The sequence below is a fragment of the Poecile atricapillus genome, chromosome 10, assembly GCF_030490865.1.
Source record: "Poecile atricapillus isolate bPoeAtr1 chromosome 10, bPoeAtr1.hap1, whole genome shotgun sequence".
NCBI classification, from domain to species: Eukaryota; Metazoa; Chordata; class Aves; order Passeriformes; family Paridae; genus Poecile; species Poecile atricapillus.
In genome coordinates, this window is record NC_081258.1 from 2116219 (window position 1) to 2129046 (window position 12828).

At 51.2% G+C, this 12828-nt stretch overlaps 1 protein-coding gene across 1 annotated transcript in view; it reads right to left on the reverse strand.

Moving 5' to 3' along the window:
* The window catches only part of LOC131582746 (hydrocephalus-inducing protein homolog), a 57979-nt gene that overhangs the window by 23833 nt on the left and 21318 nt on the right, over positions 1 to 12828 (reverse strand). Inside the window, exons 15-24 of the mRNA XM_058846214.1 lie at positions 11997 to 12132; positions 11383 to 11547; positions 8858 to 9096; positions 7435 to 7693; positions 6666 to 6809; positions 5203 to 5343; positions 4408 to 4724; positions 2062 to 2137; positions 1151 to 1360; positions 198 to 326 (exon numbers count right to left, since the gene is read on the reverse strand). Coding sequence (XP_058702197.1) covers positions 198 to 326; positions 1151 to 1360; positions 2062 to 2137; positions 4408 to 4724; positions 5203 to 5343; positions 6666 to 6809; positions 7435 to 7693; positions 8858 to 9096; positions 11383 to 11547; positions 11997 to 12132 — 1816 coding nt within the window. The remainder of the gene's footprint in view (positions 1 to 197; positions 327 to 1150; positions 1361 to 2061; positions 2138 to 4407; positions 4725 to 5202; positions 5344 to 6665; positions 6810 to 7434; positions 7694 to 8857; positions 9097 to 11382; positions 11548 to 11996; positions 12133 to 12828) is intronic.

Sequence of the window (12828 nt, forward strand, 5' to 3'; positions counted from 1 at the left end):
TTATTGACTTTCAATAGCACTTGTTTGACTTTCTCTGCCCCCAGAAGAAATTGCTTACAGCCCTCTCTATCTCGTGGCTGAGGTTGGGGTTTTCCCCTCTGACATTTTTCCCCCTTTTCCCCCTCCCCCTCTTTTGCCCCTTTAACACTCTCCTGGGCCACCTGACAGGGCTGGGGTCAGTCACTTGTGCTACTTACAGTGGTGGGCTTGACCAGAAACACACCAGGCAGGTCTTGGTCTGCAGTGCTGGGTTCTAGCACCCAGTTGAATTTAATCTTGCTGGTGTTCGCCAGGATGACCGTGCTGTGATGAACTTCGTTAAACATCTGCAGAGAAGGCAGAGAGCGGGAAGTTACAGACCCAGGCCTGCTGCTGGGAATCTCCTTCCTCTCTCCTGGGGTTGAAAGCAGACCCATGATGGGAGCAGGGACCAGAGAGGAGATAGGGGCACTTGGGAACCCGGGGAACCCCCAGGCACAGGGCACCTGCACAGGACCAGGGAGCTCTGGCAGCACCCAGAGGTGTGGCAACAACCATGGGAGGGCCAGTAATAAATGAACACATTTCACTGTGGGGACACAGGCCCTCTGAGGGGTCACCAACAGCCAGGAGAAACAGAGACAGCACTGAGGCACTCCAAAAGAAAAGGCACCTGCATGCAAGTATTGGCAAGCAGCATACAGGCAACAAGGGAGTCACACAGAGCAACACAGACAGGGCCAGCAGCTGGAAATAGCTGTGGGCTTTCAACTGAAAAAGAGTGAAGTGGGGATCATTCTGGGACAGTCTCTCCAACTATAGTGACTGGAAGCCCAAGATCTTCCCTTGATTATTGCATGGATTAAGAAGAGCGTTAGACAAGAGCATCTCCTTGGAGGTCAGGCTTTAGGAGTGGATCAGCAGAGGGACGTCCAGAGCATCCCCCTGGGGTGCCTCAGGAGGCAGTGTGAAGTGCCCTGAACAAGAGGTATTCCCAGCATTTTGGAGAGGGTTGGAGACAGCCATTTGAAAGCTTGGATGCCAGATGTGTCCCTCAAAGGTTGAACTTCCAAGCCCCAGAGGCAACAAAGGGGCTGGGAAGGGAGCCCTGGAGCGAGGGGGGCAGGAAGGCAGCAAGGCGAGGAGCTGTGCCAGGGGAGCCGTGTGGTACCTGGGAGCCGCAGTTGATCTCCCGGGCGCTCAGGGAGTAGCTGACACGTGAGGCCTCCCCGCTCAGCTTCACCTCGTAGGTGGGGCCTCCCTCCACGTGGCACAGCGCTGTGACATGGGCCATGGTGTTGAGGTGGCCAGTGAAGGTGAAGGAGACCTGCTGTCTCTCTCCCGGCTGCAGCACACCCGACAGCGGCAGGATACTGAAAGCCTGCACGGAGAACAGCAGAGATTGAGGTGCTGAGCATGGAAATGGATGCAGAAGAGCACCTTGGAGCAAAGTGCAGCTGTAGCCAGAGGGATCTATTCCTCAAACAACACAGCCAGAATCATCCTGATCTCATCCTGTATCCATGCCACTGACCAGTGGAGGAACCATGGTGAAAATCTTCTCCCATACTCACGGATCAATGCATTAATACACTACATTAAAGTGAACTGGGATGTCTCCTGGCAGTAGAAATTCTCTCTGATGCACAACTTGCCTTTAAAAAGCATTTATGACTGCTTTTAGAAAAGCGGGACACGCAGAGTGAGAGCTCTTGGAGCTCAGGGAAGGATCCCAGCCCAGCTCATCTGACTCCTGAGGCTTTTCCCCTCTCTCTCTCTGATTTATATGCTTCTTTTTCAAGGTGCTACAGCAAAAGCTCCTGCAAGACTTTCCTACGGACCAGCTGATGATGTCCAGGGGGAGCAATGCCCTCCACAGGTGCTGCACAGCGTCCTTGGGCCTCCCTACAACATGTCCTGCACGGCCTCTCCAATAACCAGTTGCTTCAGCAGCACTTTGTGATGGGTCTGGAGGGATGCCAGGCCCCTCTGTGGGCAATGCTGAGGGCCACCAGTGGGGCTGGGAGCTACAGCCCTGCTTGCCACACTGAAAATGTGGAAGGGAGACAGATTCCCTCTTACCTTCTCCACTTTGAGGGGAGTCCATGGTACATCCACGGAGTGACTGAATCCTGCCAGCCCCACTGGGATGTAATGCCTTCCACGAATATATGTTGGCAGCTGAAAAACAAGCCATTTTCTATGCTGAGAGGAAGAGAGAGACACTTTGCAAAGTCTCATTTTATAAGACAGCTTCAGGCCCACCTCTGCAATACCAGCCCTCAGGTGAAAGCAGAGACCTGGAAACAGGTGCTCTGGCAGGGTTGGGAAGAGGGTACATGGAGATCAGGACTCATCACAGCTTGCTCTGGGAAGGAAGCTGGAGGTCTTATCATCATGATGCACATGAAAGCCTCATCTTACATTGTGAAGAAAACAAGGCAAAACAATCCCACACTCAACACAGATCTGTGCTGAGCTTAGATCTGTAGGATCTGAGCAGGCTTCTCCAAGGAAAACTCTCCTGCTCCTCCCTCCCACACAGCCCATGTCCATCCACAGGCCCCGCTGCCCAGCCCACTCTCAAGGCACAAAACAGCAGGGCAGCAAAAAGGGAGGTCAGCATGAGCATGACTTGGTGGTGGCAAGCTGGGGAGACAACACAGCACTCGGTGTACAAGAAAATCTACCTCTGCTCGTGAAGATTGGCCAAGATCCTGTGGTTCTTTCAGGGCTGTGTCTGGCTCCTCCACATTTTTAATACTGCGGTGGCTCCATTGAGATGCTGAGCAATTCAAACAGGAACTCTTCAGCTTTGGTGGTGGGGGTCTGAATTGAGGTGGGCAAAGTTCATACCTGGAAAATAACATAACTGTGAGCAGGGAGCTGCAGTGGGAGGGAGGGACACCTGCATGAGGAGCTCCTGGTCAGGATGCAGCCCCTGGCTGGGTGCTGGGGTGTTGAACTCAGGAATGGTTTGATCCAGCCCTTCCCAATCCAGGCTGGAGCAGGTCTGTTCTAAACCAGCCCAGGGATGACACTGAGGTAGCAGTGGTGCAGGCAGCTGCAACTGCTTGCATTGAGGAACTACAGAGGACAGGGATTAACACCTTGTGAGGATGCAAAAAGCACAGTGGGAGAGGAAAAGACAGAGAAGGAGGAGAGCAAAAAGTGAGATTTGAGGCACCAAGGGCAGACCCAGCCAGTGATGAGCCAGCACAGCCCTGCCAATGCCCAGTGCCAGAAACTCTGCAGCTCTACCAGGTATTTATCAGGAATGTTTCCCTGACAGTGCAGGGGGGGGTGGTTGGCATTTTCCAACACTCCCAGGTGACTCAGGTCACATTCCCCACTTTAGATTGAAGCAGGTGCTCAGGGTAACTCTGCTTGTGTTTCTAATGCCATGTGAGGACACAGTTGGGCTGTGCCTGCCTGTCACCCTGCTGAGCTGCAAGAGCTCCCCTACAGTCAAACACAACCTGAATGCTCCATTCCCAGACAGGCATTCAGTGCCAATAATGACCTGCTCCCCAAAGAATAACTGTCTTTAGCTTTGTGACTTCTTATCTAAGGCTGGGTTTCATTTCTGGATGAGAGGATCTTTCATCATAACCCCCAAGAGATCCCATATCATCTATTCCACTGTCTTTAGTTTTAATCAATGGTTTGAGGCAACTTCCCAGGACCATGGTGCCCAGACAATGACATTTTTCACTCTAAAATAGAAACTCTCTGGGAGGCAGGGATAGGAGATGGTGTGATGAACAAGTCCTGCTGTCCAGCAGTACATAACCCATAAGGGATATGTTGCAGTGGGGAAAAGTCAAAATGAGTAACAAGTGTCACAAAAAAAGGGAGTGAAGAATCCAAGGTGCCCACCAAGAGTTGACCCTTGGGAAAGAAATCACCCTGGCACTAAGGGAGTTGTCTCAGAAAAGAAGGAAAGGTAACGAGATGTTCTGCATCAGCCCAGGTGCTGAGTAGCTCTTTCTCTGGTGTTGGGACTTTCTGGGCATCCTCCAGCACAAGGCAAGGGAGGAAGGCAAGGAGCAGAGAGCAGCTCCTGCAGAGAGGACCCATCCCAAAGCAGAGGGGCCAAAAGGGCACCCCCAAAAGGGCCTCCAGCAGCACTGTGGGAGCTGGGATTAGGAGCCCCTCATCCAGGTGGACATTGCCTCAGACCACAGAGCTCTGAGAAAGCAGCTTTGGCCCCAGCTTTCCATCCCAAGGGAAACCACTATGGGGGTACACAGCACCAAATTGGTGGAAAACCTATTCCCTGAGCATCCAGCCTGACCACAGCTGGTCAGTGTTATTTGCACAAGGAGAAGTCAGAGCAGTCTGTCAGATCCTAGACAAACAGCTCTGTTCTTTGCAAAGCACAAACAGGACACCAGGAAGAAGAGGAGAGGGCAAAGGTGCACATACCTGAACTTGTGCACCTGGCTGTCTGCCTGGAATGACCAGTGGTACTCCACAGGAAGGGGGCTGCAGTTGCTCATCCTCAGAGAGCGCACTGCTTCCGTGCCAGCCACGATGCAGCCAAACTCCAGGCTGCTGGGCTGGATTTGGAGATTGGGGAAGTGGACTTCTCCCCAAAGCTCGATATGCTCCACATTAGGATGGTCCCTAACCATGTCTATCTTCAGAATCTTCTTTTCTTGCCAGCTGTTAAGCTCCAGTTTGTAAGCTGGGTCAAATGCGATGTAGACATGGCAGGTCTCCTCTACACCCACTGTCACAGGCTGCAAGGAGATGAACAGTAATTAATGACATGCCAAGGTCTGACAGCATGAAACAGTGAATGCTCCAAGTGTGGCCCCAGCATGGGCTTCTCAGTTCATTGTTCACTTCTTTATAGCAAGGGTCTGACTGCAGGCACCACAGTCCAGTCCAGGATTCCCTCAGGCTCACGTTTCTGTGCTCAGCAGCAATACAAGGGGATGGCTGCTGGAGAGCTGGGATGCTTTCCAGGAGACACCTTTACTGCATGGCTTGCCCTGGCCAAATTGCCTGCTCCCTCCTCCTTGTGCCTTAAAGCCAGGATGGAACTTCTCAATTCAGGTAATATTTTGATTCCTTCAGCAGCTCTGCTGATGCAGCCCAGGCCAGCCCACTGCTGATGCTACACAATAAACTTGTTGACTCAAGGGCCTCCCAAGAGAAAGGCACCAGCACATCCCTCCTCTTCCAGCCCCACTGGAGGAGTCCAGGGCTGCTCACCTGGCCATCTGGGAGGGGCTGCTGCTCCTCATCACAGACCAGAAACGGCTGCTCCACGTCCAGCACGAGGTGGAGCGGCAGGGAGCAGGTGTTTTTTAAAGCCAAAGGCTGGTACTGCAGAGTTAGGACATCACTGGGTTTCTATGGAAACAAGGAAAAACAGCCTCAAGTAGCCAGAGACCTCCTCCTGCTTCTCTTGCATCTCACATCTTTCAGCCCCACAAGTGCATACATTCTATTGATCCTTTCTATTTGTTTCTACTTTTCCAGGAGATGTTTCTTTAGAGCAGATGCTTGTCATGTTTAGAAACCACAGCATCCTCTGGGGGACAGGGCACCACTCCCATGTACAGATGAGGGAATAGGAGAGGAGGTGGCTGCTTGAACAAGACCTAAAGCAGAAAGTGAATCCAGGCCATTTGTCTCCAGTTTTGTCTCTCTCTTGGGCAGAACAGCACTGGATGATCTTCACTCACATGCTGTCATTTCTTACAACCTTATTGGCTCTAGCAGCCTCATAAAAGCAGTCAGTCTGCAACACGTGTCCTGCAGCCCCTGCTACAGGGACAAGGTGTGTGTGGTCTCAAAGCTGTGATCAGCCTAGGCTCTTCCTTCCTGTCTGGGCATTGTGCTGGGCTTCCTGCATGGTTTAGAGAAACCAGAGACTTTGGGAAACTGGTTCTGGATGTACTGATATCAAACAGGTGCTGTGCCATAGTGTGCAATGAATCAGTTTGTGTGTGTGGCATCGAGCAGAACCCAGGCAGAATCAGGGAGAGCTGAAAGGCTTCTAATTACATCTGAACTGCCTGTCCCAGGGATTCTGTACTTCAGTGGAAGCCTGGGAACCAAAGGAGAGGCCTGAAACTACAGAAACCAAATCATGAAACATCTTCTCATTTTCAGACAACTTGCAGGAGAGGGAAAGATGATGCTGGAGCTGGGATCCAGAGACTAAAGGGCACCTGCTCTGCCTCAGTGTTATCATCACTGCAGGATGTCTGGGGGTCTCTTGAAGCAGGTGAGGCCTAGGGAAATGCACAGAGCTATACCTTATAGCTATACCATAAAGCATCCATGCCAACAGCAGAGAAGGCAAAGAGACACAGGAGATGATGGGTTTTTCCTCTTTAGCCTGAGGAATTCACAGAAATTTCCATTCTTCCCCCCAGCTTCCCTACAGCATCAGTGTACAGACATCATCGTGCCTTGGAGGATCCTTAAAAACCTCCCTTTAGAGTGAGCAGAGAAACTGGCATTTCCCTGGAAGTGGCCATGATCCCCACTGCAGTGCAGCTGTAACTGCAGTTTTACTTTGGGGGAGTTAAATACCAGTCTCATCTCTAAAAGCATTTTCACTCACTTTACCAAGTGCCTCAGGAAGAGCAGAGAGGGGCTTTAACACAAGGACACACCCCCCTCAGCCATGCTGCTAAATGCCAGGATGCAATCCAGAGACTTACCTTCTCCACCCGGAAAGAGAGTTTTCTGGCTGATACTTCTATAGAGGGATCTATGAACTTGCAGCTAATGATCGTCTCTATTATCTTCTTTGTCACCACGCTTGTGCCAACCACAGCTTCACACTTCATGTAATCCCGCACCTCCTGCATGCAAGAGTCACTTGTCAGCAGTGGATGGTGGCAGGGCACCAGCAAATGCCCTGCATTGGCTCAGCACCCACCACAGGCCCTATTCCTGCCACAGAGTTACAGTGGGCACTGCCTCCTTTTCTTGCCGTGATGCAGCTGATTTATTCTGCACTCAGTTGTCTCTAACACTGCACCCCAATGCCCACAAAAGGCACTTGTGAGAACTTCCCTCCCTTCACATGGTTTTTGTTTTATCTGTGCTTACCCCAGAGAAACCACTTGGCACTTGTTTAATTCACTTTCTTTTTGTGCTCCTAGTCTAAGTGTAACTTCTTTCTCTGCCCTTCTTTGCTGACTCAGCATGCAACACTGTTTGCCCCAAAAGAGCATTATTTCCTTCCAGCCCTGCTTTGGGATCAGCACTGGGTTTTGGTAGCTGTGGAATCCCAATAAAGCCTTAGCTGGTCTGCTGGTGGCCAGCAAGGAAAGCAACTGGTGCTGCCACAGAAACGTGCGGTCTTAAACCAGTTTCTTGAAGGCCCTTGCTCATTTCCCCAGGCAAATGTCAAGGCACTGTGGAACAAGGCCAGGGGAGGGGATCTGAGGGCTCCCCAGGCTCAGCCCTTGGTGGGGACCTCACCTGTGGGGTGTGGGAGAAGCCTCGCAGCACCATGTCCACAGACTCGCCTGGCTGCAGCTCCCATGAGCCTGGCTCCAGCCCGAACACGGCGCTTGTACGACCGGGGGGCTCCAAATCATCTTCGGCCTTGGGGCTGCTGAGGGCTGAGACGCTCTGGCCCTTCTTCTTGGGTGGCCTCCAGCATTCCACGCTCCAGAAGAGCCGATGGAAATGGTGGCCCCTGTTTGTTACTTGGAACTGATGAGTACTGGGAAGGTGGCTAGAAGAGAAGCCAGGATGGAAAATGGTGTGGGAGCAGCTGTTTCCATGGTCATCAGATTGCTCCCAATGAGCAATCTGAGGTGTTAACTTGGAGACTGTCTTCATTTCCAGCTCTTAATGTGGGCCAGAAACTGTCTGATCAGCTGCCCTTCTGATGTCATTATTGCAAAGAGAAATCTGCTTATAATGCTAATGGAGCATTTTCAAGGCAAGACTAACAGGACCTGGTGTTTTCCTCCAAAATGTTTGTTCTGGGCTGATTCGTCCTGTTACTGTATTTTGCATTATTCTATGCCTGACACTGTCAGTGAATCTTTGAGAAGCTGCCCTTGAGGACCTTGTGTGTGGGGTATGATTGCAGGCATTTCTAAAAGGCAGCTCAGAGGCAGCTTCTGCATGATCCCAGCAAGCTGGGAAAAATCATCTGCCTGCTCCAGGAGAGGAAACCAGGGCAGCAGGGCCTCTCTCCTTGATAGCAGCTTTGGTTTTGCACTGATAGCCATTTGTAGAACTTTTAGAAGTTCTACCGTTTGTAGAACAATTAGAAACTGTTTTGAAGTGAACTTTGCAAACTCTGCTGGCAGCAAAAAAGCCATCGAGGCCGTGGGCACAGCAGGGCAGCAGCAGGGCCCAGGAACAGCAGGAGGAAGCGGCAGGGGCAGTGCGGGCCCCACACAAACCAGCAGTTTCCATCTGGCCCTGGAACTGCTCCGTGGGCTCCTGCCTTCCTGGGGGGGTTGGTACCCTCCTGTCTCTCTGTTCCCAGGCCCTGCTTGCCTGGGAAGTGCCATTTCAGAAGGGAAGGGTGTGAGGCCATCTTCCCTTGGTCCCTCAGCCCCACGGAGGGACCGCCTCACCCGGGCGCCCTTTTGGGAACCTTTTGTTCTGGGGCAGCTGTGACACCACTGCTTGATCAAGTGAGGACATAAATGTATTACAACTAAAGACAATTCAGTGGCCATTTAGCAACTGGTTTCCCTTTCAGTGGCTTTTGAGGGTATCTAACAACTCTCAACTGGCCACCACATGTTTCTGAAGGAATCTCTGCCTTCAGGGAAGGACTCAGGGATTGGAACACTGAAGAAGATTTTGCCTGAAGGACTACAGCAAAACTGCTCCTTGTTGAGACAGGAGGAGAGGTGGGAGTGGGGAGATCTCCTACCTGAATTGGTATCCCAAGTTGAGCTCTGGGGCCAGTGGTTTGTCTGTGACAATTGTGGTGCCAGTGCCCATAGCCCTCAGTAAGAAGCTGAAGCAAAAGCTGTTCCCAATGAAGAGCTGGATGGAGTCAGCAAAATGCCCAGTGTCATCCAGGATGGCTGTGACAGTCACAGGAACCTCACCCCTAGCGGGGATCACTCCTTCTTCCGTTTCAAGAACAAAGCACTGGGGTTTTTCAGCCTGTAAGACAAGCAGAAGATGCATTTAGGATGGAAACCATACACCTTCATCTCTTGTGGGATATAAGAAAAGGACAGACTAAAGAGGGAAGGATAAAAATCATAAAGGCTTCATTTCCCTAAATTTGAGCTACAGTCTCAGGCAACAGCAGAGCTCATCCAACCTGTATTTTCCTCTCCTTTAACAGACTCACCTAATGAACCCAGTTCTGCCCAACCCAAGGGATGTTTATCCTCAGGAGAGTGTTCCTTCCCCACTCTTGCTCTGGAGTGTGTGCCAAGGAAAGCTGCTTTCTCTCTCTCCTGCCTTCTCACAAAGGCCCAAGGCCAGAGGAAGCCAGGACTGCTCAAATCCCACTCCAGAAACCACACAGCTGGAGGACACTGCTGAGATCCTGAAGAACATCACTGCAATACCAGTTGCAACCCCAACATCAAACTGTTCTTGCCCAAGGGGCCATCAGTGCTTCTCAAGATCCTCTGAAGGACTGAAGCCCTCACTTCCCACTGACCATCAGCTGTAGAGAGGTGCCCCAGTGCCCTCTGCTTTGGAAAAGCCACCTCAAAATGGTTATAGCAGAGCAGAAAAGCAAGAAGCAGAAAGGAAACTGGATGATGTGTGCTCTGTGCACATGGCCCACTCTTCCCAAGAACTCTTGTCATCTGCTTTCTCATGGACTGCATGGATTGGGCAAGAGAGCTGGAAGCTGCTCAGAGGAGGGAGGAAAGGCCTTGCACCAGCACAGCTGTACAGACACAGCTCTGCAGGCCCAGCCCTGCTACGAGCATGTGAAACCCATCATTTACATGCCAGGCCCACCCAGCCAAGGTGCACTGCTCCCTGCAAAGGCTGAAAGCAGAATTTCATTGTGGAGTTAGAGAAAGCTGTCCTGGAAAAACCCCTCACTTGAAGGTTGCATTTATCCCCCAGACAGCTGGAAAAGCAGCAAGTTCAAATTCACAGCCCTCCTCCTTGGCCCAGGAGGCTGTGGCTGGACTCTCCCACATGGCCTGATGCTTTATCCACAAACAAAAACAAGGCCATAGTATCAGGTTTGAAGCAGCTCCACAAGTTCAACACATCCAGCATGAAGAAAAACCAACCTCAAGCCCCTCCCAGATCTCCCCCTCCAGCAGACAACCCAGCCAGCCCCAGCCCCAGCCTACAAGCCCTTCCTGGCTGTGCCAGCCCTGCTCTCCCTGCCAGGGGAGCAGCCCCAGCTCCTTCTGCCCTGTGCAAGCTCCACATATTAAAACAGCCTTTCTCTGCAGCTGCTCCCCAAAGATGCTCTTCAACAGCACAAAGATCCCAGGCTGGGGGGGTGCACAACCCCCACACATCTTGGTGTGCACAGCCCAACTGGCTTGAGCCACAGGAGGTGTGACAATTGCAGCCTGAGGACAGAGCTCTCACCCTGCTCTCCACTACAAACAGCAGTTTGGCACAAAGCAAATGGAGCTGGAACAGGGAAACCATAGGGAAATCCAGGCTCTCTGGGGAGCAAAGGACCACAGGTTTCTCTTGATCTCAGAGCTCCAAAAATGTGACACACACATCTAAAGACCTTCCATAAAGTTAAGGGAGGACCTGTCAACACAATCCAGACTCGTTTCTGCTCCAACATCTCTGCACCTGATTTCACCGAGGGCCCCAGCTAAAACCACTCCAGAGCCAGGTTCCTCTTGCCTCGCTCAGATGGAATATTGGAGTATCCTGCCACCTCTCACACCACATGGGCCAGATGGAAATCTTGCATATAAAAACCAGTCATAAAAAGTCATGGCTGCTACTTACCAGTCAATTCCCTGGAAAACAGCCCCACAGGTACTTACAATCTTTATCCTGAAGTCTACAGGGACAAGACCTTTGTTGAAGAGGGTAAGAGTTTGTGAGCTCGGCTGTAGCGGTGGGATCATGCCAAAGTCTATCTTCTTTGGAGTTCCATAGATTTCTGCCAGCTCTCCAGAGCTCTCTGTTCCAGGAAGAAGCAGGAAAGAAAGATTTTTAAAAAAGCCAAAACAAACCACAACAGGGAAACCTAAAAAAGCTTAAACAGCTCAACTCTACTCAAGTTATTTATTATTTATTATTTAACCACTCTCCAGCTGAAATGCTGGGCTTTTGGGGGAAAAAAAATAAGAAATTACATATTCACCTCCAAATTAAAAAGGATTAAAGTAAGAGAAACTTTCAAAATACAAATGATTGGCCCCAGAAGAATCCCTGCACACTCTGCACCCTGCCAGGAGGAGTTGCACAAAGGCACACATCTCCCCTTGCACTCACCAGTGGGTTTCTTTCATCCCCAAACACGCCGATCAGAACATTGGTGCGATGATCGCCCAATGTTTGCACCTCGATTGTAACCGGAATCTCTGCAGTGCTGTGAGGCTGGACAATGCCACAGGGTTTGGGGCTGGAGTACAACACAGGAGAGTCCTCCTTGCGTTTCTGGAAGGGACAGAATCAAATGCAGCTTCAGAGGGACCTCCAAATTCAACTTTAAACTCCTTAACATCCACTGCCACAGCAACTTACACACGTTTTAAAAATCCCCAGGACAAAGGTAAAAGGCCCAAATAAGATACAAGAATTGCAGGCTTAGCATTCTCAGGGGGTCCTGCAAGGAGGCTGCCAGCACAGCTGTTGGTGTCTGGGGGTGCAGCAGCTTTTCACAACCCTCTAAGATCTCCCACCAGAAAACACCCTGAAGACTAGAACATAAACTGTTTCCTCAGGAGGTTAAACTGCCTCCTAAAGTTTACATTCAGGTAGGATCCTGTTCTCAGCAGATCTGAGTAAGACTGAACAGAAACCAGCAAGGTCTTATCCAAACCCTTTTTTCCCCTAATAATCTCCTCAATAATATTTGAGAGGAGGAGGTGGATGCAATGCCAAACCTGGGGAATAAGCCCGTAGCAGCCAGGAAGGTCAGTTTTATTGGTGATGATGAACTTCTTCTCGTATGGCTCCTTCAGGTGGCACTGATTGCAGCGCATGATTTGGGGGTACACTTGCAGCTCAGGAACCAGACATCTGGGCAAAGAGATGACCCCAAGGGAATCAGAGATACTGAGAGAACAGAGAACACTTACCCCCAAAGACAGATAACCCATTTGTCACTGTCAAACAGACATTTATCAGCCCTACAGTGATAAATTGCCTTCAAAGCCTTCCCACTCAAACAGGTCTTGTCAAGGAGGGGCAAACCCTGAGAGGCAGCACCCAGAGGCTGCCAAGTGCCCCAGGCAGAGCACTTCCTTTGTCCCCCAGCTGCCTCAGCCTCTCCTTTACCCAAGAAGGCTTGCAAGGACTCCTGTAACAGTGTCGGTGATCCATGAGCTCTGGGGGAGCATTCCCAACAAGGATCAGTGCTCACTAAGGCTCAAGGAACACACGACTCCAGGGTCTCAGTGAAAATGACTCCCTTCTCTCCCATGGGGCTGTTGCCCTGCCTGAAAACTCAGCTGTTTGCCCCAGCTTTGGAGGGCATGGGACACCCCCTGCCCTACAGAGTGGGTGATCACCCCCTCCCAGTTCCTACAGCTCCCTCGGTCCTTCACTCCACAGCTCCATGCACTGACTGTCCCCATTTGCACTTGCTTGACAAAACTGCAGCCCAGGCACTCACTGCATGGCTCTGCCTGAGAGAGGGAGCAGCACCAGGGAACTGCATCCCTCTTGTCATGAAACTGGCAGGATGGAATTCTGCTGCAGCAAGAACAACTTTTG